Source organism: Aspergillus ruber, assembly GCF_000600275.1.
Source record: "Aspergillus ruber CBS 135680 unplaced genomic scaffold scaffold00011, whole genome shotgun sequence".
Taxonomy (NCBI): Eukaryota; Fungi; Ascomycota; class Eurotiomycetes; order Eurotiales; family Aspergillaceae; genus Aspergillus; species Aspergillus ruber.
This window is the reverse complement of record NW_024467307.1, coordinates 10020-35342: the sequence shown is the minus strand read 5'-3', so window position 1 is coordinate 35342 and position 25323 is coordinate 10020. Positions and strand designations below refer to the sequence as shown.

Genomic DNA, 25323 nt, shown 5'->3' with positions numbered 1-25323 from the left:
GATATCACGAGTAGATTTGTCTTTAACCAAATATATCAACAAAAGGCTTCATTTGTGCTATCTAATAATGTCTTTTATACACTGATTCCTATAGAGACGGCGTGGATTCGATAATAATGCGTACGATAGTCGGTTGACCTCTCACCAGAACTGCTCTTCCAGGATTTCTCTGATTCGTCAATAACCATGAAGGCATATTTTGTCCTTAGCTTGAAGATACTACATAGATGCTTCGTTTTTTGCTCGCAGCAAAAGAACTGCATTTTCCCGGAACGCCGAACACCGGACAAAGATATGTCGACTGTGAAGCATATAAACTGCGAATGACCTTTCTCATTCAGTTGAAAGATAACATTTGCGCATATTGTGGATGCTGTCAGAGACTACACCTACGCAAATAATCTCTACCGCGCCGGCTGAAGAAGTATGCGCCTCAGAAAAGGACATGTGAGGTGCGTGGACTGGTCTAGTTGATCTATATCCCTGCATCTACTTGGCACTTCGCGATTGCACACGTTTATAGAATGCCTGAAAGCGCCAAAAACCAATAAGCTTATATTGAGCTTGGTCACCAGGGGCGTATTATCAGACGCGGATAAGGAATACCTCTTACATGAATGTGCACCTCGCCCAGGTATAAAATGGAACTGCAACGGTTTGTAACAAATAGTGGGCAACTAACACCTCTATCCGATAAGAGAAGCTGGATCCCGGCTCCTAATGGCAAGACGTTGACATAGTGCCTTTATGCACTACTCAGGACTGTTGTTGGGCTACTAACACCAAGTCTGCAACTCAATCTCGGAAATATCGCAGATGCAATGCCTGCATGGCCAGTTTATCAAAGTTCTTTAAGACTGTGAGCGTGGTACACGCTGCTAGATCCTCAGGGTTGGTCGATCCTAAGTTTAGCCATGCTCAGGTGTTGTGGTATAAACAATGCCGACGTTTGAGCGACTACATTCCTACCTTGAGTGTTTCTACTTGTGCTCTTTGGGATTGAATCGATATTTCTCCTCTCTTTATTATAATTTACCTTGGTGGTGTCCTAAATTGAAAGTGTAGCAGATGATTTCCCTCCCGGCTAGACAGTATCCTGAGTCGTCCTTTTAGTAAGTCAGCTACTCGTTTTTGCCGCTTCTTTCGACATCTACGGAGACGATTAATCCATACCAATTTGAACACGACTCTCGAAAATAAGTAAACAGAATGAATTTGCTGTTTATCCACGCTACGCTACAGTTGTAAGTACGAGGAGCAAGGATGACCAGGGTTGATATTTCTATACTAGTGCCTTTATACTACGCATATCTAACGGTCCCGGGTCCATGCTGAGGGGAAGAATAAGGTGCTGGTAGGTCAGGAACTGATGTAACTGACATAGCTGGCGACAGCTTCTTCTCTTGTCTCCTGCGACGAGTACAGCAACAACAAATGATAACGGCAAGAATAGCAAGAACAAGAGCACCTCCAACACCAGCAGAAAGCCCAATGACTAGAGATCGATGCTCATCGACCCATGAGCCTTCATCTGTTCGACACTGCCCACTCACACAGAGTCCCCCATCACACGGAGTCCCATCTAAGACCGACTGGCCGATGTCCATGCAGTCTGACGACCCGGACGAAATACCAACCGAGCAGCGCAGGCTACAGGAGTTTCCACCACAGGAGGAAACATCAGTGCTGTTTCTATTCATCTGGTCGCGACACTGCATGTCCCGATTGGTACATTGGCCGCTCGCACAGAAGAGATCTGACGCAGTCCCGCAAGCATCTCCATCCGGTACGTGTCTATCAGTGGGACACGCGCCCGAGTCTCCGGTACATTTCTCAGCGAGGTCGCAATCACCAGTACTTGCACGGCAGACTGTGTCCGCAGAGAGGAACTGGCAGTTTGTGCAACACGATCCTGCAGCGTCGTCGCATACGGCGCCTTCTCGGAAGCGACAGGTTGATCCGTCACAGCACTCACCACAATCATCCTCACCGCAATCACAGTCCTCACCTTCTTCCAATATGCCATTTCCACATTGGCCGACGGTAAGACTGGGTATGCTGTCGCTGTCGACAAGGCAGCTCGTTTCAATACCACTGGACCCCATCATGGAGCAAACGTTGCCAATAGTGCAGGGCGAGAATTCTGACTGCGAGGAGGTAGAGACGGGGTTCATCAAATATTGTGCATCTGCGTTGCAGGTGGAAGTAGAGAGCGGACAACACTCCTCGCTAGAAGAGCACGCGTCTGCAGTGCAGTCATGAACGGCACCGAAAATATGGGCTGACTCGTGGCTATTCACAGTCAGAAGCCGGCAATGCTGGATCAGGGAAGACGACTCACGCAAAAACCTGCCATGCACTTCCCGCCTGCGCAACAACATTCGCGCCCAATTGCGAATCGCATAGTTCTCCTGTCCACGAGACGCCTATTTGCTCTCCGTTCGGACAGCCACTCATCAGCGTCCAGTATGCATTTGTCCGGTCACCCAGCGTTCTCCTCCATGATGTGAACTGCTGCAGACGCCAGTCCAAGTCACCGGCCGAACAGTCGGCATTCCAAGGGACAGAATTAGAGGTATTGCTGGGACATGTCGAGTCGGTGATTGTCAGGTTGCGGATGGCCAATGAGATGTTAAATGCACTTTCGAACACTTCAGATGCAGTATTGACCATGTCGATTAGGCTTTGTTGAACCTCTTCCGCCGAGTCGAATCCTGCGGTGTATGTGCAATCTGTGGCGATTCCAACGACTGCCACTCTTCTTGTGGTTGGACAGCCGGATGTGCTACCAATGCTGTCGGTCAAGTCATAACTATCAGAGACGGACTGACGCTTTGCGAGAGAAATTGCAGTGTCGAGTTCCCGAAATGGCAAGTCATGTTCATTATTTGCTTTATGGGTACCCGGGTAATCATGGTATATCACCATCCGGCTTTTTGAAGCCAGAGAACCATTCTGATCTGATCTGATATCGATATGATATTTCTGAGAAAAGGCGCTGAATGCTCCTTGGAAAAGTGGATCGTTTCCATCTCGAACAACGAACGCTCTCGCCCAGCCCGCCGTCTCCCAATGACCACCGGCTGATCGAACTAGAGTCTTGCCCCTATACACCTTATGCTGTGCTCGCTCAGACGTTTCCGTTCGTCTAACTTCTCCGTTTACGCCAACATGCCGCGTGTACAGATTCTGGGAGAGGAGATCATGGTTGGGCTCGAGGCTGAGCCTAAATTCGCCGGTTTGTCCGGACAGGCTGAATGTAAGGTTAAATGCTGTTGATGCTGTGACTTGTTGTGATGGTGTGTGGATGGTGGCATTCTCGATGTTGGCTACCTTAGCCGGTGCACGGGGACGTATTGAGCGTGCTATTCATGTCAGCAGCAGAACCCACCGGCGGTTAGATAGCATACCTGACACATGCCCGATGAAGAAGACAAGGCACGTGATTAAAAAAAGGATGGGTTGTGATCTCATTGCTGATTATCAAGTTCATAGCTGCAGATCATAAGAGTTAAATCCGTTTCTTATACACGAGGTGCTTTCTGACTTTGTCAATATATATACATGGTCAATCCGTGTTCAAAGGTCTAAGCCGCCATAAGGTATACACTTGTGATAAGACCCCACGTAATCCAGGCAACAAAATATATAACTCATCCGTAGGAAAACAATTGCTTATGAAGGCCAAGAGAATCCTGTCATCATTGATGATGCCCTTCCCCGTATTCTAACAGGTTTAGTGGCTGTGTCTGCATCCCGGGATACCCGGGCATGAGGTGGTCATGGCTAATACGAGTAGCCCTAAGCGTGCCCGGCTCACATAAGCCGTTGGTAATTGGGGTTCTTTGTGTCATGTTATGACTTGTTTCTATGGTTCGGAGTTAGTCCTATCGCTTATTACCTATGATGGTTTAGTTTCCGGCGCTAATGCAAGTTGATTACGCTTATTTCTTGGCGATAACCTTAGATTGCCGAATCCGGAGAATCCATGACCTTGCATCTACCGATTTCCGTGGTTTAGATGTTGTGTTGCAACATAACGGTTTTGCATGAAGTATGCTCTCCAACGAACAGCTATTCCGGAATGTCTACGAAGGTGGAAGTAAAGCCATGGATTGGTTTACAGGGTGGTTTGCCAGGTGCAACATATATGTTATGAAGTTGCATGGACAAATAGACAATCCTTTACCTCTACCTATACAGGCACCCTTCCGGTACTGCGCGGCATCTTAAGCAAGATAAGCATTTTGATTTCCTGGGTTCGGTTGAACCGCCGGTATTACTCTAGTACCTCATCGATAGCAATCATGACCAACTTGATAAAGCTTGGATCGGATTTGCCATGCGCAATTAGCTAAACAGGTTGCGGCCTATTCCGGAATACTGGACTGGCTTGTCACATAGAAGGTATAATAGACAGCAGCTTAATTTCCATCGCAGCAAGCGACAGTACTGTTGTAATATGGGGATGTATCGAATTACTGTGTGGACAAGGAATCCCATGGGCCCGTATACATGTTCTACATCATTCCGACATACTGGCATTGGCGTGCTACCTGGATCTTCCCCAGAAACCAAAAGTTGGTGCCTTTTCATACAAAATCAACTCGATAATGCCAAGAATGCCGAGAAAAGCTAATGCAAAGCGCTTACTCTGTCTTATCTCCGGAACTTGTAGCGGCGATGACAGCCTCCACTATATATAAACTACTTCGTGCGGTTTCTTGTGCACGTATAAGTCGGAGGAGGCTTGTTCTTTTAAACATTGCCTCGAGGGTCTTTCAATCATTCAGAAAGTCTGGGAACACGTCCACGCGAAACACATCCCACTCATTTTGCCACGACTACAGAGCGAGGAAGCAATGATGATGGACTATGGTTCCGTACAATTCGTTCTGCTTATGGCACTTATGCTGTGGATATTTTTCTTTTGCGCCGACGCGATTGTCTTTTTCGTCGGGAGCCTGAAACGGGCCCTGACTGAGGAGACGGATTCTGTGGTTGCGGATCGCGAAGTCGAAAAGGGGTATAGCACAAGGGAGCTCGACGAGGATACCGACGACGCCAACTATCTCATGGGATAAGAAAGGCATGTTACCTACATTCAGGCAACACTAGTCGTCTTGAGCTAACCTCTGCATTATGAGCAGACTAAACACTAGTCGATCTTAGAATTCTCTACAAATTCTATGTCTTCGCGAACGTTTCAGGAATTCCCACTTGACCGGCCCCGAAAATAACACCGTATTCCGAGAAACCGCCCTTTATAACGCAGCTCCACACTCGACCACACTCCGAGGAAGCCTCGCGCGTCTGCAAAATGGAATCATGTCTAGGCTGGTCAATGCGGTTTTCAAGGCCAACATCGGAGAACCTCCGGGCGTGTGGTTCTTGTAAAGGAGGACCAAATACAAGGCTTATGAGGCTGACTGGCATTTGCTGAAATTAGTAATTTTCCATTCCTGATCGTATATGATGTAGTGACGTGGGGTAGTAAATGCCGCTAATGCAGGCTGCTGATGCCCATTCTTTTGACGATTCTTGGCAGTACCGGAAAAATGAGCTTTCCTGATTGGTCATTTACGTATATACGAGACAGGGCACTTTTCCTCAGAGGAACAGACAAGGCATAATGGCATCAATGCAGGATAAAGCCTGCGCTATTCTGGCGGTGGGCTTGGTGACAAATAAGTTCCGTCTGGTAAGAGGTGCCCGGGTAGCTGTCTGTGATTTATCTGCCCAGGGTTTCAAGCAACTCCACACGAGCCTCCCTTCGGACCAGATTCCCAATTGCTTTCGTCCAAACCGGAAGCATGATCGGTGGACGCGCCGTTGAAGCATTTCTCACAAAGATCAAGTCCCATTTGGGGAAGCTGAACGCTGTGGCCAACTATGCTGAACTCACGGCCATGAACTAGGTACAAAGGTCCTGGCAAACGCGCCAGGAAGAGTATCACTCCGTCATGGACATCAATGAGGGGAATGTTAAATGTGTGATCTGTTTCTTCATGACTGGGATTTCTCGAGGATGATTTCGGGCTTGGTCCATATCGGCATTATGTTTTCTCTTCGGATTTCAAAAATTGGAGCTTCCTATGCAGCGTCGAAACATGCTGCTCTGGGGATGGTGAAAAGCGCAGCCGAAGAAACGGGTTTGCGGACGAGTGGACTACATCTTGCCGCAAGTCTTTGCCCTATATCGATCACGTTGTTATTGTCAACGCCACAATCCAGAGGTGCGATTGACACCCCGATGCACCAAGTGAACCTGGCCCGCACTGGCGATTTTGAGCCTACTCCAACAGCAACAATTCACCGTGACAGAAGGGCTGAAGGAGTGGCAAGTGTGGCAGTGTTCTTGTTCAGTGAGGAAAGTAGCTATGTGACTGGCGCTTCTTGTAGTATGGATTGGGGAGCCAATGCCTAGCAGCCGATGGAACAAAGGAATGGGCCAGCCTTGACTGGAAGACGAAGAGTATGTGTTGTGGATTACTACGGGAGTTGCACTACGCCTACGTCATGGTATATTTTCACTACGAAGACATTTGTATCAATAAATAAATTTAATTCAGTTTCTCTATAGAGTACTAAACACAGGACAGAAAACATAAAGCAAAGCAAAAAAACAAAAACAAAAACAAAAAAAAAAAACAAAAAAAATGACAACCTATAACAGATATAGTACGGAAGCAATAGAGGGACTTTGCTCCTACGCAGAATACTGAAAGCCAAACAGAAAAGACAAACCCCAAAGCACAGCATAATGCAGAAGCAACTAGGGACTTACCAGTCTGATATCATTAACTCAGGCGTTGAATGATATAGTCCCAAGCCATCTTGCTAGCGCGCTCCCTGGGTAATTCCATTGAAATAACCGTATCCAGTTCGTAAATCAATCTCGTGAGATCCAAGTCACTGGTTGGATTGTCTGGGTTGGTGTAGTCACACTCATTGTCGCACAGAACAACGGTAATGTTCTGCATCGACTTGCGACCAGGCACCTGCCCCTTGAGATGCGGAATCGGCGCCTTGAAAACAGCGTCCGTGATTCTACCTCCCGGACGGAGAGACGCCAGGTCGAAGAAGAAGCGTTCACCCACCAGTGGGATGTTGTGCTTCTGGTGGTAATTGTAGATCTCCATGGCCAAAGCGTCGTGCTGGATAGTGCGGAGCTTCCGAGCGCTTAATCCCCAGGTCTGGTCTTTGACAGACAACCCAGGACGCTTCTCCTCGGTGATATTCATGAGAATCACACGCTTCGTTTCACCGCAGGTGCCTTCGAGCCAGCGCTTGCCATCTTCACGCAAAGTTTCGTTAATTCCCACTTCGACAACTACGGAGGGGTATCGGTGACCAACCTTCCAGAGACCAACATCAGCCTGCTTTTCGCTATCTTCGTACTTACCCAGGAGATGGAGATCTATAGACGCATATTAGCACATATTATCATTTCCGTTTAGGGAGGAGGGGTTCTACTTACCGACCAAAGTCTTACAGTTGTAATGACCAAAAGAGCCATCCGCATTGATCTTCTCGCTCCACTTGTCGAACCATCTCTCGAACACATTGATAGCAGTGTCGTATAAGACGCTGGTCATTGCTTTGATAACAACATGCGCAGTGGGCGCATCGTATTCCACATCGACGACATCCGGATGGTCCTTGCGCCACTTGAAGTATTCATGGTCACGGACGCGGAACTGCGTGATGGGAACACGACCCTCGAGCTCGTACTTGAGATAGTCCACGGCATCCGCATCCAGGTCGTTGATGGAGTGGATGTTGGCCCACTCCAGGAGTTTGGCGAGGTGCTGCTGGGTAACAGAGTCCATGATGGATGGTAAGTGACGCAGGATGAAGTATGTAGGAACGGGGAGGTATGAATTGGGTTGAGGACACTGGGGGAGTCAATGATTTGGTATTCGCTAGATGGGAAGGACGAGCATATTTATAGACGTTCTGCTACACAGGCTTTTTGTTAGATTGTTCCAAATCGCTTGCCGTCCCATAGCGGAGTTGAGACCCAGTGCTTTCGGTAAAGGAAAGACAAGGGAACAAAAAGGATTATGCCACGAAACAAAACCGAAAAGGTTCAAACAATTTCGTCTCCTAAGTCCATTGTTGGTGTCTTTGTCCAATGGGCTCTAGAATCGGACAAAGGCTTCAAATCAACACTCGACCGCAGGATGAATTTTGAATGGGAGGAATGTGCCCAGGAAGATGAGGCATTGAGATTTCCATCCTGTTTGAACATCTTGTCCGAGGCATATTCCATTGTGTCTTGAATTGCAACAGGAAGTTCCATTAATTTCAAGAAACAGCGATATGGATATAAAAAGCGACGGGAAGCAAAAACAACAAGGCGGACAAAATAACGAGGCAATTATCATATTCAACTGTCTAGAATATTATTAACATATTATCCGTTCTCATCGCATCATGAAAGTCATAGCCATGTATCATTAGGGACCGTCAATGTCGATAGTGATACTTCGGTGAATTAACAACTTATGCGTATAATAAGGTAGAAATTGCGTCGGGCTCGAAGAGCGAGTATATTCGAAAAAAGGATGGCGCTTTTATGCGCACACCTATATTGGGAGCGTGTATTCGATCGACCGTAGGAGAGACTTGTAGTGCTCCATTCCGATGTCAGATACCAGTTCCAGTCTCGAATTAAAGGTGACGCACTCCATAGTCTTGCGCGATTGCGGCACTGCCAAGTGTGATAGAGCACCACATCGGGAAAGATGTATCATCTGGGCCCTACCGATCGCTTGCGACCAACTGTCACGACGGGATTTCGGGCAGTCATAGATAAACGCAACCGCGCTCTCTTTCGAAGCGGAAGCAGACGAGCGATGACCGAGGATCAATCCAGATATAGACTTATGACTCATTGAAGCTGCCAAGGTGTTCTCAGATCGCGGGCCGCGGTTATCCGGCTTCGGACCGTGCATATGCGAATATTTCAAGATCCTGGACCATGTTCAAGAAGTTCGCGTACTGGCATAATTGTTATCGAGATCGGCAAACAGTTGGTTCGCATCCATAGGAACTGGGTAGCCCATTGGCCCGGCGATGAGTTGTGGTCGCCAGACATGTTGATGGGCGATTTTGACCAGCTTGCCCAGAACCGCAAATTCGAGTTTCAATTTGATGCTGTAGATGGTCGCTTTAAGGGTGGTTTGGTACATGTAAAAATTGGCGTATTCAATGACGATCAGAGCGATATCCATCAGGATACACGCCAAGTTGACGGCGAACAGATTGAAAATGACTTTGCGGCTGTCGTTTTCCGGATTCAGCTTCAACATGCGATTCGTCTCCCAGATGTAGAGCCCAGAAATGATAATCTCCTGCACGCAGAATCCCGTCAACTGGATCTTCTCCATCACGTTGTACCCGGTGACCGTCGCGTCGGTGTTGTAATAATTGGCCATGTAGGTCAGCACAGTCGTCGGAACGTGCAGCAGGAGAACGTCGAGGACGATCAAACCCAGCACCAGATGAAGGATCCTGATATCCCGAAGCACCAAGTGCAGCCGCGAGTATAACACCATGGACTGGCCAGTGACCATTGCCCACCAGCCTACCGTAAGCAGCGTGATAGGCAGCCACAGAGCGTCAGTCGCGTTGAAGAATTTGAGCAGAAAGCCGAGGGAGTAGGGGATGATGCCCCAAGCCGAGCTGAGCATACTCCAGAAGTACATGCCGCGATACTTCTTGAAGGTGAGAAAGACCAGGACCATCAATTCGCCGACATTATACCATGCGACCCCGACAAAAGTCGCGATCGCGATGCGCACGCCGTCGCTGCTGCCGGTATAACCGCCAATGATCCAGTTACCGGGGCTGGAGGAGGTAGTATTGGACATTGCAACTGCATGCCTTGTAGACAGATGCAAATGCCGTGAAGACAGGCTATAAGTGATGTATGTAAGAATCTCCTTGTTAACTTCTGTCAAACTTTGGCGTAAATACAAACCCCCGCAAAAAACCCGTGACCCGCTCCCGTGACCCACGGGCCCTTGTTTGCCCTGGGCGGGCCGGATTTACTCTTGTCCGAGGATTCTCCGGTTTTGTACAGGAATGACACAATGCGACTGGAATGTCTACAACAATGTCGAGGTATGTACACCGTCAATGTGCCATGAGTGGCATGAGTGGCATGGGTGCTATGGGTGCTATATGGCCTGTGCTAATTGTCCTAATGGTAGTCTACATGCACACCATCGCCAGTTTTTTTGATCGCATAATGTCTGGCCAGTGCACAGCCTTGCCCCTCTCCTGCGCCCGATTGCCCCAAACATATTGTACAATCGATCCGGCCAGTCGGAAAGAAGCCAACCCGCTCTGCTGAAAGCCTTGCTCGAACCAGGTTTGGAAGAATTCCTGCAAATCTGGACTCAATGCCTCGCAGGCCGTCACGAATGCCGGCCACACAGCGTAGACCGCGCGTTGTCCTGATTCGCTATACCACGTTTGGCTCTGTGCCAGCAGATCTCGGACCTGCCACACGGAATGCTGAAGGGTTGTCACGTCGACATCATATACGCGTCGGTAGAAGAAGACGGACAGAGCCTTTTGCATGGCGCAGAACATGAAGTGATGAGGACCGGACGGTGGCTCCCATCGACATACATGCTCATCCAATAGCTTGGCCCGCAGTAGGAAGTCGCGCATTGTGGGTGTTTGCCCGTCGCTGGCAGGGCTGCCATTTAGGAGGCGATCTCGTTCATTCCCCAGTCGGGTAATATGAGAGACCAGTCCGACGAAAGATTCGGGGATACCAAAAATTTCCGGGTACATCGTGAGATCCCACCGTCCCGGAAACTCCAGGTGCAGGTCATTTTGCCCCAGTTGTAGATCTTTGACGGTACTGAGCCCAAAGTCGGGCACCACCATCCACTTCGTGATCCGGAGGGGCGCCTCACTGGGTGGTCCCGGAGCGTCTAGGATGGACCGCAACTCGTGGCCCTCATCAGTCACAATGTCAGGTAGGAGGACTGTTTCGTTGATGATGCGCAAATACGCGTAGCAATGGTGTAGTAGGCGGACCTTGCGCGACAGACGGCGTTTGGTCAATCCCTTGGTGCGAATGTACCTTTCTGCAATCAACAGGCACACTAGCAGCTTATCTGGTTCACCTTGGAAAGCCTGAGGTCCGGTCAAACTCTTGTTGCGTGCAAATGGCAGCACGGGGAACGTACCGATAATGTGGCCAGATTGACGAGCGCCATAAGCACTTCCTTGTACTTCACTCGCTTCGATGCGGACCCTACTTCCCTCTGAAAGCCACGCAAGAGGTCTTGTTGCGCTTGCTTCTCATAGCCCTCTGCCGTTACTTGCCAGAATTCACCTCCTGATACACGTCGATGAAATGCACTGGTTGCCAGGATTGCATTCAGCAGAGCAGATCGTGTCGCAGTCACATTACCTCCCATGGACTTCTCTGCTAGTACGTTCATGGCCGTGGGAAGAATCAGATGATTCCACGGGGACTTGTGGTGGGCGCTGTTCAATGGCGATAACAGGGGAACCACTCGATCCCGATAGTAAGAGAGTAATTCCCAAGCATCTGGCGTTAAATCCATGGGCCCAGGTACGCTGGGGAAAAGCACTGGAAACTCGAAATGATCGTCACCCCACGACTCATTTTCGCCTTGGGTGTCGAGAATCGGGCCAAGTGATAAGTCCAGGAGATTCTCATCCCAACAGGGTTCAGCATCGATCTGACCGAGGGCACTGATAGCTTCGACATTCGGACTCTGATCGCCGGACTCGTCGAGAGATACCGTTTCTGGGCTTTCAGAGGATAATTGAAATACCCTGAAAGGGCCTTTCGATAGATTGATATCATGGGAACTGAGGGAGAGGCTCTCCTCGTCTAATTGCATCAAGGCTCGCGTTGGATCACTTCGGTGTATAGCTCGAGCTAGGTCGACACTCATCTGTTGCCGTTGTGGTTCTACCTGGCTATGGTTAGCGGCCGCTCATATCTACCCACGGGTAGGACTTGCCAGTGAACAGTGGCCGACGGAAGCGTGTAGCATCATCGATCCCGAGAGGCTCTGGCTCCCCATGGTGGACAAACCGCAGACGGATCTCGTAGCCTGTACAGGGCACGTTCGAGATAACGCACATCTGACACACTGGCCGCTGGGCATCGCATTTGACATGCCGCGAACGACATGTACCACATCCTTCGAGAGACCGATCGCGCTTGGGCAGAGACATGATGTTTGATACGGAGCTGAAATGAGACGAATCTCTTCAGTGAAGGAAATGGTCAAGACATGAACTTGGCTATCTCAAATCCACAGCTCGACAGCCAATAGAATCACAGTCAGCGATAACGAAGATGCGGGGTTCTGACAAGATACGTATACTTGGATTGGATTGCGCTCGAGCTATATCTAATCTGGTATCTACTTAGTTCTACAGATGAGCCATGGCCAACTGCTTCTGGACTTCTGCTGCTCCTCGTTCACCGCTTCGCACCGCCCCCTCCATGTATCCCTTCCATTCAGCTGCCGTCTCGGTACCTACGAAGTGGACATCACGGAAAGGCTCCCGAAGAGCATCCCCGGCTACGGTTAGCACCCCTGGAGGTAGCGACGGACAAGGACATCCGAAGCCCGAGTATTCCTCTTTTGACCATTCATGCTCAACCGTTGTGATGTATTCTCGGCGTACCAGATCCGAATCGCCGTATATCTCGCTTAATTGATTCAACAAGACATCCACTCGTTCGGAGTTTTGCAGTTGAGACCACTTTCGCCCAGAGTCCCCGCAGAGGAAGCAAGTTAAAACCCATTTGTCGTCATTGGGAATGCTGGAATCCCTGACAATAGATGCCGGGCCAGTGAAGGATTGAACCAGACCACAGAAGCCTTTATTCACCCAGAAGGCAGAACGAAAAACCACCATGGCCTTGGTGTAATATCCATAGTTGAATGAGTCGACTAAGAGCTGTTTACGGGCTGGAAGCGGTGGATTGAAGTCAATGGTTCGAAGGACGGTGGATGGCATGGCAGAGATCACTTTCGAGGCTTGCATTGTTTGATTCCGTGTCTGGACCAACACGCGACCGGGATACTGTTGGCTAATCGCCATCACCGGGGATGACAACTGCACAGTGCCCGATGGGAGTGCTGCCGCTAGGGTTTGGGCAAAAGACTGCGTGCCCTGGCGAATACGCAGGTACTGGCCACCATGGCGACGATCAGAACGCATCTGCAGCAGTCCGCCGCCGGATTTACAGTAGTTGAGGAAGTACAGAGCCGACACGTCCTCGGGCTCTTGGCCCAGCATCGCACGGGTCCAGATGGCGGCCGTCGAGATCGCCTTGTCACTAGCCTGGCGGCTCTCGAGGTACGCGAGAAAGGTCACTGAGTCCAGGGTGGAATCGTCCGGTCGCGCACAATCAACCTGTTGACAGTCGGCCTCGACCATATTTCGGATTACAGCCAACTGCTTCTGCGTTTCGGGATCAAACTGTATTTGTCAATATAGGCACCAACGGCAGAAACGGATGTACTAACCGGGACCTCGCCATATGCGAACGTCTGCTTACTCTCTGCAGACTCCTGCAATAAGCAATTTCCTGTTGTATTCTGCTCGATGAATTCAACCCCAGCTCTCTTAGCCAGCTGGTAGATCTTGCTTTGGTTGGTATCGTTGATCCACGCAGCCCCGATATCCACTGTTCCCTTCCCGTCAGGCAATGTCGTGCTCCAGGTTCGGCCTCCAACACGGTCGCGAGCTTCGAGAACAAGACAAGAGTGACCGGATCGGATCAAATGCTCCGCGGCCGTGAGACCGGCCAGCCCGGCACCAATGACCACCACATCCCACACCTTCGCATCTGGCGCATCTAACTGCCTGGAAATCGCCGGAGGCTTGGCCACCACGGCTTCAATCTCAAACAGCCATTCCGGACCTGCGAGCTGAGACACTGGAACGAGCGTTATAGCTGGCCGGTGGGATCGTAGAAAGCGTTGAATGTGGCGGGTATGTATGCGCCGTTGGGGGTCGTAGTTGACAATATAGACCGTGAGCCGGGCGATATCCGCGGTCGAGGTACCTGCTGCGACCAAGACTTTGTGCAGGTTCAACAGAGCAAGATGGATTTGGGATTCATAGTCGGAAGGAACCTTTCCATTGACCAACGATCCAGGTTGGCCCGAAACATGAATCCAGCTGCTCGGCGGCTGAGATGTCACAGTAGCTGGAGCATAGTAGGCAGCGCGAGTGCCGGGAAGATCAATTGAACGGATTCCACCAGTCATGATGTTTGCAAAATGAATTCAGAAAGACAATTGAAGCTACTGTCATTTTCCCGATTGCTGGTTGTCCTTTTATCAGGTCCCGTGTTAAGAATGCTATTCCTAGACAGGCAAGTTACTGTACGGTATGCGTCGGGGTGACTTTCCGCTTTGATATCCAGAGCCAACACTGCACAGATAACACTAATCGGCGGGGTACCTTACGCTCCTGTATGTTGTTGACTCGAGACCGGACTATGTCCACATTGCCGGCCTTTACTCGATATGGGCCAATTCGGAAAGTACCAAACGCTCTGCAAGAACTGATGTGTAAATATGTACATAGCGAGCATACAATTTCGACGTTAACAAGGCAATGGAATTATCCATACAGCAGATTTGAGCACAGCGATGGCCATGTCAACAATACTATCACACGTGACTGGGATGACTTTCCCAAGCAATTTGTTATTCAATGATAGAAGGGAACGGGGAGATGGAGGACTCTCAACGATAAAAGGCGGCTCTTGTGAACTTTCAAGCGTTGTCAGGTATTGCTACGAGATTTTGTAAATCCTGTGCTATACATCTCCGACTCCGACAAGCAGTCCTTCAGATTCAACATGGTCAACACACTGATAGTTGGATGCGGCGGCATTGGAACCATTGCTGCTCTAAACTTGCAATCAGGAGGCAAAGCCCGGGTAACGACCGTCTTGCGCTCCAACTACGACCATGTGAAGCAGCATGGATTTCACATTCGATCTCTCGACCACGGAGTTGTTGAATCATTCCATCCGGATACCAGTATGGCCCTTACCTCCCTCTATGTTCTCTCCAAGATGCTAATAGACAGTCCGCAATACCGTGCCAAACCTGTCCGAGGAGAACATCGAGCCTTATCGATATATCGTTTGCACAACCAAGAATATAGCCGACGTTCCACCCAGCTTGTCCGATCTTATCCGCCCAGCGGTGACCCCGGGGTACTCGGTCATAGTGCTGATTCAAAATGGACTGAACATCGAGAAGCCCATTCTGGACTCATTCCCGCAGAACATTGTTCTGTCCAGTGTGAGCTTTTGCGGATCCCACGAAGTGGGAACAGGACAGATTGTCCACGAAGATCACGATCGAGCGTCCATTGGAGCTTTCGATAACCCAAATCTAGACGCACAGGTCCAGCAGAAAGCGGCGATGGATTTTGTGGAGATATACAAGGCTGGAGGCAAGTGCAGTCCTGAATACCAGCCTAACGTCGGATGGACGCGCTGGCGGAAGTTGTTATACAATGCCTGTTTGAACTCAATATGTGCCGTTACCGATCTCGACACAGGTCGTATGCAGCTGGCGGACGGGGCGACTGACAATCTTGTCCGACCGGCGATGCAAGAGATCCGGGCAGCTGCCAAGGCTTACGGTCACGATTTGCCGGAGGAGTTGGTTGAGACAATGATCCGGATGGACCCAATCACGATGTATAACCCGCCAAGTATGCAGGTTGATCTCCGCAAGGGCCGGTATTGCGAGTTTGAGACGGTTGTAGGAGAGCCGCTGCGAGCTGGACTAGCACGAGGGGTTCCTATGCCACTTCTCACGGCTTTGTATCATATCCTGCGTGCTGTGCAATGGAAGACAAAGGAGCGGAATGGGTTGGTCACGATCCCCGAGCCAGAGGATCACAGCGTCAAGCGGTAGACTTTATAGTATGTTTTACATATATAGCCTTGAATAACGCAAAAAGAATGAAATCTCGGTCGTATCAATTTTACATATATGCTCAACATTCAAGTTGAAGATTGATACTACTGAGAAAATAACCCGGGAGACAAATCAAGGGAAATGGCATTGTTAAGCCAAATTACTCTAAAAATCTACCCCCGGACATCTCTAGCTCTAGATCATACGCGGGCTGGAATTCGCAGTAATGTGCCTCCTAAGACTCGAGGTGAGTAACCGTAAATAGAATAAAGAAATTGGAAGGCATACCGGCTCACTGGTCATCTGAAAAGTATACTCAGACACTTTATCATCAATTATTTGCTTGGGAATACCAGCAGCAGCGGCTGCATCCACCTTAAGCTGAATCTCACAGCTCCTTTCAGCCAAGGTAAAGAGATACGCGGCTTCGTCAACAGTTTGACCCACGGTTAAAAGCCCATGGTTCCGCAAGATAAGGAGCTTCCCTTTGGGTCCAAGTGCCTTGGCCAAGCGCTCCCCTTCCTCCGGATCGAACACGACACCGCCAAACTCGGGATAAACTGCCTGCGCCTCTCCATAAAACATGGCCACATCTTGGTTGATCATGTCTAAAGGCCGGGCAAAGGTCGACCATGCCTTGCCATTGACTGAATGCGCGTGACACGCCGCATTGACATGGGGATATTTCCGGTGCAAATGGCCGTGGATCTGGAATCCGGCTGCGTTGGCCGGTCGTTTCAGGTTTCCACCTACGGGTTCGCCGCTGTGATTGAGTAGAATAAGATCTGACACCTTGACCAAGCTAAAGTGGACTCCTAGTCTGCATTCAAAATTAGCCCCGTTGATCCTGATAAGGAGGAAAGTAATTTACGGATTAGTCCAGAAGCAGTCTGAATGCTCTGGGTCACGCAGAGAGATATGACCGGCCATTCCTTCTCCATATCCGTTACGCCCAAAAACCCGAAATGCTCCGGCCATGTGCTCCAGCATCCATCGTCGCTTTTTGTCGATAGACGTGAAGGAGGGGATTCCGGGAAGAGGAACCCCTTGTGAGATGGCTTGAACAGCATGGGAAGCTTCCGGCTTCTCACTTTTACCAAGCGATAAATCTGTCGATGGCGCAATAGTAGTTGTAGCGGACATGATGGGCGGGCAATGTTTGGTGATACAGCATGAAGTTGAAATGATGTTACATCTTTATAATCCTTATCTGATAGCAAGCATGTGACTGAACATGTGACTGGGATGAATTGCCGCATTTGTATGATATCAACAGCTGCGATAAACACTGATTTAAGCCAATCATGATCCAGAAAAGCGAAGTATACAAACCGAGTCGATAATGGCATATAGCAACCGTTATAACCCAGCACAATGCTCTCTCAATAGCGTGCATAGTGCCTCTCTTCTACCTTCAATTCGGCTGCTGAATTATTCCACAATGAACGATCCTGAAGCCGGTGTTAAAGAACGCCATGACGATAAGGATCCTTCCCCCGTTATTACTCCTGCCGATGGCCAAGTCGTCGACGCATCTCTCCAAACTCAGCGAGGGATCAAAACTCGACACGCTCTAATGATTGCTATTGGGGGCACGATTGGCACGGGGCTTTTTGTCGGTACTGGCGAGGCATTGGCAATCACTGGCCCGGCTCCGCTATTGGGCGTGTACGTTGTCATCTGCATTCTTGTGTACGGCATTATCACGGCCACCAGCGAAATGTCCACATACCTACCCGTACCCGGATGCTCAATGGCATACTACGCCAACCGATTCGTATCTCGCAGCTTAGGGTTTGCCCTGGGATGGCTTTACTTCTACTCGTTTGCCATCCTTGTCGCATACGAGATCACGGCGGCTGGTCTAGTTATTGACTATTGGCCCAGCGGTATCAACATTGCAGTCTGGATTTCGATAATGCTGGTGGTGGTCATTGCGCTTAATATGTGCCCTGTTTGGGTATACGGAGAGACTGAGTTCTGGTTCGCCTCTCTCAAGGTTTTCATGATCCTTGGTCTGCTAGTTCTGTCCATGGTACTCTTCTTTGGTGGTGGCCCGACCCATCAGCGCCTGGGTTTTCACTACTGGAATTATCCTGGTCCTGCCAAAGAGTATCTCGTACCAGGAGCAGCGGGCCGGTTGTGTGGTGTTGTATATGTCGCCTGCTTCTCGGTCTTCTCATTCAACTTCGCCCCGGAATTACTGGTGATTACGGCCGGCGAGATGCATAATCCCCAACGAAACCTTCCCAAAGCCACAAAGCACTATTTCTACCGGTTGCTTTTCTTTTATGTGTTTGGCGTTCTTGCCATTGGTGTTATTTGCGACAGTAATGGCCCCGGCCTGCTCAGTGGGGAGGCTGGAGCAGGCGCATCGCCCTGGGTCATTTCCATAAAAGCAGCCGGTATTAAAGGACTAGATAGCGTGATAAATGCCGTTGTTGTTACATCAGCTTGGTCATCGGCAAATTCGTTTCTGTACATGTCGAGCCGTTCTCTTTATTCACTTGCAGTGGCCGGTAACGCCCCACAGATATTCACTCGTTGCAGTCGGTGGGGTGCTCCGTACTGGGCTGTCCTCGCTAGCTGCGTGCTGGGCTTATTGGCGTATCTGAACTGCGGGAACGACGCCAGTCAAGTGTTTAACTGGCTGATCAATCTGACAAATACGGCTGGGTTCACCTCGTGGGTATGCTGCGGCATCACCTACACGCGGTTCCGCATGGCATGCCAAGCACAGGCCATTACATTGCTGCCATATCGATCGCGTTTTCAGCCGTATCTTGTCTGGATGGCCACGTTCGTGTTTGCTATTCTGCTGCTTTGCAATGGGTTCTCCGTCTTTGTTGCAGGAAATTGGTCTGTGTCAACTTTCTTGACATCCTATATCGGTATACCTGTGTTTCTGGGGATCTATTTCACACATCGGATATATGCTCGTGGTGACTCGTGGGCCCGGCATCCATTCAACATAGATTTGCATACTGGCATAGCTGAAGTCGAGGCCGACTGCTCAAAAGAAGAACCAGCTCGTACGTGCCAGCGGATGATTCAGGCAATTTGGGATTGATCTTATAGACAGGTACTTTTTAAAATAGAATGGATTTCCTTTTACTTTGTATGCTATGTCAACTCAGAAGAATCCGAGTATTACTGATTCACGACATTCCGTCAGTACTGTAACTTTGGCTCTAGAAAAGCATGCGCCAGATGATTGATTGGGACCATGGAATCTACAGTTTCGCCAAAAGACCGTCCGCCTGCAGCAAAGAAAGATGACTCGGATTGATATCCTGAATGGTCCGGCATCTGATCTTGTTAGCACGTTCTCATCACTTCGGACATTCAACATACCCCATGAACTTCATCGTATGGCGGAACTCTTTGAGCAAAATCTTCACTGCTATATCGACGCCAGCCTCTCCGCTGTACTGCAAACTGTCAGCCATAGCCATCATAGAGTAGAAAGATACGTACTGCTAAGCCCCAGATTGGAATACGTCCCACAAAGCACATCGAGGCGCCAAGGGCCAACGCTTTGAAGATATCCGCTCCTGACCGAATACCACCGTCGACGGCAAGGGGAATCCTTCCTCTAGCTATGGGGCCACACTCGCGAAGTGCGTCGAGCGTGGCGGGCTGGCCGTCAAGCTGGCGGCCACCGTGGTTGGAAATGATTACTCCGTCCACTCTGTGCTCAATGGCGAGTTGTACGTCTTCGGCAGTGGACACTATTGTCATCAGTACAGAATCAACCATGCGGGGGGTAACGAGGATACGAACCACCCTTCAGCCAGATTTCCATTTTAGTCGTCTTTCGTAGCCAGGGAATTATCTTGTCCCATCGAATGCTCGCATCTGTAAAATGCCATTTAAATCAAAAGCTTCTTTTAAAATATGCATGATAACGTACCGTAACCAGCAGCGTATATAGCCATTAAATCATCAGTAGCTCCCTGGAGACTAGGGAACCTAATATGGCTGGGAAACGCCCATTTATTTCGTTGTTCATTGCGTCGACTTCCGATTACAGGCAGGTCGACACTAACAAACAGCGCCTTGTATCCGGCCGCTGATACAGTCAGCTCTCTCCCAAAATCGGTCGAGTGGCTTCCAGCACGTACCCTCAGCTCGCTTAATAATGCGCCGCGTGACTTCAATATCTCTGAAAAACGATACCTGCATCGCGTACGGATTTCCCGAGCCCTGCGCGATCACTTCCTCCGGGCTCGTGGTCGACCATGTAGACAGACACATCGCGATGCCGTTGTGAGAAGCAGCGTGCGACGTACCTCGTTCTCCGTCTGAATGGGCGAGGCCGTGGGCAGCCGCTGGGGCAAATCCAAGAGGAAAGGAAACCTGAAAACACATTATTAGACGCTTCAAGGGTAATCGAGTCCGGCTTTGGAACCTTCGTTTTAAAGATCTCTGTAGTGGTGTCTACTTCTTCGACATCACGCAGCACCCGCGGTCGCAGTTTGTATCGGGCAAAGGCATTCTCATTGTCGTGCAGGCTGTAGCTAATGAATGAGCGATTGAAATGATTTCCGTCTGAACGAATGGCGTACCTGACCATCTCACCGGCCCCTTCATTGAAGTAGTCTGTGACGGTTAGACATCAGTAATGCTTAATATCGGATATATTCATACATCGGTACAGCTGGGGAAGCTTTTTCTCGGCTTCATCTTGGATGTCTTTAATGGTGAGAGGCAAGTCGGCGAGTGTCGAGTCAGCCATGGTGTTGAATAAGTACAAACGTGTCTGGGAAGGTACGTATGACGGACGTTCATTAAATACAATTGATCTTACGGTAATAAGTGCAAGCAATAACTCCGATAGCTCATGGTCAGACTTGTATGCCGCGATATAGCCTTTCTTTGAATCCTTATCAGGGCTGGCTTTCCTTTTCCGTCGGCATTAAGTAACCGAAGCAAGCCACCCCGGTCACATGACTCTTGCGACACTGGATTAATTCAGACATGATAAAAAGTCGCATTGCATCATCGAAATGAGGCACAATAAGGTCGTTCTCGTGGTGGGAGATAATGGAGAACTTGTAATATTTCCGTTCTATGTCAGGAGAAATCGACGAAGAATCCATACCGCGTCCAACAAATCTGCTGGGAATAAACGGAAGAAAAAGAAAAGGAATGAAATGAGTGAAGACTGGATGTATTTGCTAGATGTTAATAATGTGGAATTATTTCGTACAACAGTTGTCGTAGGTGCTCGGCAACAATATATATCGAGACTGTAGAGAAAGATTGTGATGTGCAAAAATTTCATTTAATCATTAAAAATAAACACCTACGCACTAAGAACATGAGCCGGAGCTGTCTCATGTTGCTCTATTTCCAGCTCCTTTTCCATCTTCACTACCTGCTGTGGTTGAAAACCAACATCTGGAATGACACCGGCGCGGTCCAGGTAGTTACGAGCGCGCACATACGGATCCAGTTTCCAGTAATTGGCGCTCAGCTGCTCTGCCAGCTCATTCCGTCGAGCCTTGGTAGTCTGGACCTGCCCGTTGTCCTTGTTTTCTGTGGCCGTGATCCATGACGACGTCGTGGTTAAGAGCTCCTTGACAATATCTCGTCGCTCTTCCTCGAGAGCCTCCCGTGTGGTAGTGTCATCCATTCTCTTGTTCTCATTCTGTTCCGGCTCAATGTACTTGTATTCCCAGTCTTCCGGACCACCCAGCTCCTTGAAGATTCTCTCTCGTGGGATGTAGTTCTCCAGATCTCTGACGGACTTGGTGAATTGAATCTTGGAAACGATGACGGGGTCCATCCATCCCTTGATGAGTCTCCAGATACCTGCACCAATGGTTAGAACCTGCCATTCTATACTCGTGGGAGGAAAAAGACGAACCGGAAAAAATCCATGGCGCGTTGTGAATCAGCAGAACCCCGAGACATTCGGGATAATTGGCTTCGAAACAGCGGATAATGAACTTCACAGGCGGGTACTCCTGTACAAATAGTCAACCTTGCTCACCTCATCTCGGGAGAGGATTGACCTACCATGTTCGAGAGGGAAAAGCCTGTCATGTCGAAAACAACCGTCTACAAGAACAAGTCAGCCGGAAGATCTTGGAAAGAGAGATGTCTGTACGTACAGCAGTTTCCACTGGTTGCCGCAGCAAAAGTCGGACGGATTCGATAACGTTGACAATGTACCGATTCAGTACTTCTTCAGTCTGCTCTCCCGGCTTGTGCAAGCGCACTCTGATCACAACAATGGGCCGACCGATCTTGTCCACGCCGTGAAGGAAGCATTTGCCCATGCGGCTCTGCGCTAGGAAACTGCTACCATCCTTTTGTTCGCCTGGGTTCACGCTGTTCTGTTCCTGCTTCAACGCATGGAGCTCGCCATTCTGCAGCACTTCCTCCACCCGCATTTCCTTCACCCGCCATTCGACCGCAGCCACCATCATTGCGAAAGCGTTGCACACATCCCACTTGCGGGCCCGGAGGTATCGGAGCATCAGGACATCCGGATTCTCATTCTTGAAGCTGGTCAAGAATCCCTGGTGGAGCTCGTCAGTGGTCATATTGGCTAAGGCTTGCTGGACGACCCTGATTTGTGTGGCGTTCAACCCCGTCTCTTGGAGGCTCTTGGTGAATTGTGATGAGTCTGCGCGAGTTGAAGCGGTGCTGTCGCGGCCGGAAACATTGCTATCGGTGCCGGAGACGGACTGTTTGCGCTGCGGTGGCCCTTCCACGCCGGAGGCCTCTAAGGCCTTCAGGAGTATCGTCCAGAGCTGCCTCAATTTGGCCTCCTGCTCCGTGGAAAGGTTTCCGATGAATCCCGACGGTGTGTTAGTCGATGTCATTGTGCGTTGATTGTGTGGTTTGAGTAAATTAAAAAATGCAAAGTCTCAATCGATTAACCCCACGCCCTGACCGGCAGTGTCGTCTACTTTAAAAACATCTGCTCGCGACTGATATACGTTCGTGGTGACGAAAACAAGTATGGCTTCCCCGCCTGCTCCTGTAGATCCATATCAAGACTCCCCGCAGTGACGGACCAACATCCTCGGTTTCATATTTGGGGAAAGACCAGCGATTGGCGGACCAAATTGTGGGATGTGCGAGGGACGCCCAGGGGAGGTGCGTTCAAAAACCAGGCGGTCCCCCAGATCTCCAAAGTCAAACCCGATGTTCCTCGGCGAAAGGATCCTGTCGCGCTGGTGACTGAATCCGGCAATCCTTCATTAGATTTTCATGTTTCTTCCTGTAACGAATGCAATGACGACAGGGTACCCAGAGTATACGATGAGATGGTCCTCGTATCATATGCTTCGAGCAGACGCGAACCTGGCGACGAGGATGTCCGAAATCTCGGTTATTCCCAAAACTGGGCCCACCGAAGGTTAGCCACCATCGCGCCAAATCCAGGGCCAATCATACCCAAGCGAATAGGGGAATTCTTGCGAGCGTCTCAGATGTCACAAACACAGGATTCTCTATTTTTGCGTCGAGGATTGGACCAATTCTAGGGAAGGGAATTTGAAATTGGCACGTGCACACACGCGACCAGCCCCTGTTACCTATGTACATTCTGCGGTCAGTCCCCGATGCGAAAGCGAAGACCCGGAGAATTTGAGGGCCTACCGCTGATTAGACTAGTGTTTTCAACTCATCGCACTACGACTCGTTCCAAATGCCATGCGCCATGAGGGCAATTGCGTCTTGTATCCCGAGGGCCCGAGCACAACACGCTGGCCGTTCGCAGACATAGTATGCAACTGGGACAGGTGACCTTATGCTCCGAGCATAATCTGTAAGACGAAGATTTTGTCGCCGAAGGAACACTTATTAGAAACGACTGAAATTTAGCCATTTCCTTGCTCCGCCCTGGCTCTGTCAACGCCTAGCAGCATCTCATCTGGTCAGATTATGTCCTCTTTTGAAGTGTCCTATAAAATCATTCCAGACGATTTAACGACACATGTTGATGAAACTCTTGCAAATGCTGTTGCTCGCAACCCTGACTCCGCTGTTTTGGAAGCACTCACTACCGTCGAGAAAACCACCAACCTCCAGAACGTACCACTGCCTCCTATCACAGACCTATCATCAAACGCAGATGCCTCTTAGTGTGACCAGAAGGAAATCTTTGACTTTATCGTAATGCAGGCACAGAAGGGACTCCTTGGCTGGGAGCTTAGCTCCTCAACCCGATGAAGGCCATTGGGGAACCCTAGAGAATCTACAATTGTCCGTTCCATCCACATCATCTCCAGTGCATCGAGCCATTACAGTCGGAATTCGATCCATGAGACGACAGCTCTTGGAAACACTGCTCCACATGGTCGCGCTTAGTCTTACAACAAGCCACACCGTCGCGAGGCACCGGCGGTAGCTCAGAGTTTGCATTGCGCGCCTACACTCGACGGCAACACGACACTCTACTATCTCTGGTACTTTGAACGTCGATGAAACGGTTCTCAGATGGTGCGGGGTGGTGAGAAAATATGGGATAGTATGCAGAGCTGGTATATGGCTTATGTTAGGTAATAAGACATAGCTAATGGCATACGTGTCATTATTCCTATTTGGTTGTCTGCCGACATCCTATCAACAACGACAATTCAATCATCATGGTGCTCAGTACACCGAGTCCCTCGCGTCCATTCTAATACCGCCCCATGGTACTACGATAGCAGAGCATGCCTTATCTCCTTCAAAATCGATGGCACTGGTGAGGTTAGTTAATACCGGGTTTCCTTTTCACCTGAACACATTTAACCCCATTAGCTGTGGTGCGATGGCGAAGTCGCTATATACATCGTCTATGAATTCGAGTGGAAAATCTCAACACCGAAATATCTGCATCAGCATATTGACCCCAACGGCAACCTTGACAAAGACGGAAACGACCACCATCTAGCCCAGTTTACTTTGGAAATTTCAAGACAGCACGGTCCGCTGCACGAGCGTACTGACCAGCCTGTTAGGATTGATGACGGGCTGGCGGATAGCGTCTTCGAGGAAAAACAGAATTATAATGTGTGTTTGGACAAGGGGAAGTTTCCTGCTCCGATTATAGCTTATCGACTGCATGAATTTCCGGGCTCGGGGATGCTTGGGCTCCGATTGGTATTCGATAGGTTCCCGTATCCAGGTGCTGAAGACTGGAGGCCGGGGGCAGTGCAGATGCTAGATGTAAATGGCATGGCGGGGCACGGCAGTTTGTGAGTCATCATATTGGTGTCACGGGCTCGGATTAGTAGATAATAATGAATCAATGATCCTATCTAGACTATTGCAACCATCGACGAGAATATCGAATCTGGAGAAGAAAAGAGAAGAGGAAATCTATCTAGGTAATGAAGGGGTTTTATAG

The 25323-nt window shown here is 49.5% G+C and overlaps 11 protein-coding genes across 11 annotated transcripts; 3 read left to right on the top strand and 8 right to left on the bottom strand.

Annotated features, from left to right (window-relative positions):
- Positions 1-1256: 1256 nt before the first annotated feature.
- On the bottom strand, positions 1257-3634 carry admA (ADAM family of metalloprotease ADM-A). Its single transcript, XM_040781730.1, has 3 exons — positions 3411-3634; positions 2342-3365; positions 1257-2292 (listed from the first exon to the last, which is right to left on the bottom strand). The coding sequence occupies exons 1-3, from the start codon at positions 3472-3474 to the stop codon at positions 1302-1304; spliced, it is 2079 nt and encodes a 692-aa protein (XP_040639207.1). The 5' UTR covers positions 3475-3634; the 3' UTR covers positions 1257-1301.
- Positions 3635-6800: 3166 nt separating this feature from the next.
- Positions 6801-7832, bottom strand: EURHEDRAFT_377108 (uncharacterized protein; the record flags this gene model as incomplete). The annotated part of the gene is made up of 2 exons (XM_040778927.1): positions 6801-7420; positions 7481-7832. 2 exons carry the CDS (start codon positions 7830-7832, stop codon positions 6801-6803), a joined length of 972 nt encoding a protein of 323 aa, XP_040639206.1.
- A 1158-nt stretch (positions 7833-8990) lies between these two features.
- Positions 8991-9878, bottom strand: EURHEDRAFT_455031 (uncharacterized protein; the record flags this gene model as incomplete). Its single annotated transcript, XM_040784243.1, has 1 exon — positions 8991-9878. The coding sequence occupies one exon, from the start codon at positions 9876-9878 to the stop codon at positions 8991-8993; it is 888 nt and encodes a 295-aa protein (XP_040639205.1).
- Positions 9879-10221: 343 nt separating this feature from the next.
- EURHEDRAFT_377106 (Zn(II)2Cys6 transcription factor) lies at positions 10222-12240 on the bottom strand (the record flags this gene model as incomplete). The annotated part of the gene is made up of 3 exons (XM_040778926.1): positions 10222-11160; positions 11214-11975; positions 12007-12240. 3 exons carry the CDS (start codon positions 12238-12240, stop codon positions 10222-10224), a joined length of 1935 nt encoding a protein of 644 aa, XP_040639204.1.
- Positions 12241-12441: 201 nt separating this feature from the next.
- On the bottom strand, positions 12442-14294 carry EURHEDRAFT_454880 (uncharacterized protein; the record flags this gene model as incomplete). The annotated part of the gene is made up of 2 exons (XM_040784234.1): positions 12442-13500; positions 13548-14294. The coding sequence occupies 2 exons, from the start codon at positions 14292-14294 to the stop codon at positions 12442-12444; spliced, it is 1806 nt and encodes a 601-aa protein (XP_040639203.1).
- A 599-nt stretch (positions 14295-14893) lies between these two features.
- Positions 14894-15968, top strand: EURHEDRAFT_377104 (ketopantoate reductase family protein; the record flags this gene model as incomplete). The annotated part of the gene is made up of 2 exons (XM_040778925.1): positions 14894-15077; positions 15127-15968. The coding sequence occupies 2 exons, from the start codon at positions 14894-14896 to the stop codon at positions 15966-15968; spliced, it is 1026 nt and encodes a 341-aa protein (XP_040639202.1).
- Positions 15969-16024: 56 nt separating this feature from the next.
- Positions 16025-17135, bottom strand: EURHEDRAFT_411799 (class II aldolase/adducin domain-containing protein). Its single transcript, XM_040781729.1, has 3 exons — positions 16843-17135; positions 16260-16791; positions 16025-16206 (listed from the first exon to the last, which is right to left on the bottom strand). Exons 1-3 carry the CDS (start codon positions 17112-17114, stop codon positions 16132-16134), a joined length of 879 nt encoding a protein of 292 aa, XP_040639201.1. The 5' UTR covers positions 17115-17135; the 3' UTR covers positions 16025-16131.
- A 277-nt stretch (positions 17136-17412) lies between these two features.
- EURHEDRAFT_536300 (uncharacterized protein) lies at positions 17413-19048 on the top strand (the record flags this gene model as incomplete). The annotated part of the gene is made up of 1 exon (XM_040787330.1): positions 17413-19048. One exon carries the CDS (start codon positions 17413-17415, stop codon positions 19039-19041), a length of 1629 nt encoding a protein of 542 aa, XP_040639200.1. The 3' UTR covers positions 19042-19048.
- A 108-nt stretch (positions 19049-19156) lies between these two features.
- On the bottom strand, positions 19157-20709 carry EURHEDRAFT_536296 (alpha-hydroxy acid oxidase; the record flags this gene model as incomplete). The annotated part of the gene is made up of 9 exons (XM_040787329.1): positions 19157-19280; positions 19326-19402; positions 19449-19702; positions 19755-19829; positions 19885-20043; positions 20096-20330; positions 20383-20485; positions 20540-20573; positions 20622-20709. 9 exons carry the CDS (start codon positions 20707-20709, stop codon positions 19205-19207), a joined length of 1101 nt encoding a protein of 366 aa, XP_040639199.1. The 3' UTR covers positions 19157-19204.
- Positions 20710-21279: 570 nt separating this feature from the next.
- EURHEDRAFT_499181 (CRAL-TRIO domain-containing protein) lies at positions 21280-23303 on the bottom strand (the record flags this gene model as incomplete). The annotated part of the gene is made up of 4 exons (XM_040785723.1): positions 22091-23303; positions 21996-22037; positions 21844-21943; positions 21280-21788 (listed from the first exon to the last, which is right to left on the bottom strand). Exons 1-4 carry the CDS (start codon positions 22805-22807, stop codon positions 21280-21282), a joined length of 1368 nt encoding a protein of 455 aa, XP_040639198.1. The 5' UTR covers positions 22808-23303.
- A 1110-nt stretch (positions 23304-24413) lies between these two features.
- On the top strand, positions 24414-25218 carry EURHEDRAFT_411797 (uncharacterized protein). The gene has a single exon (XM_040781728.1). The coding sequence runs from the start codon at positions 24508-24510 to the stop codon at positions 24865-24867; it is 360 nt and encodes a 119-aa protein (XP_040639197.1). The 5' UTR covers positions 24414-24507; the 3' UTR covers positions 24868-25218.
- The last annotated feature ends 105 nt before the right edge of the window (positions 25219-25323 follow it).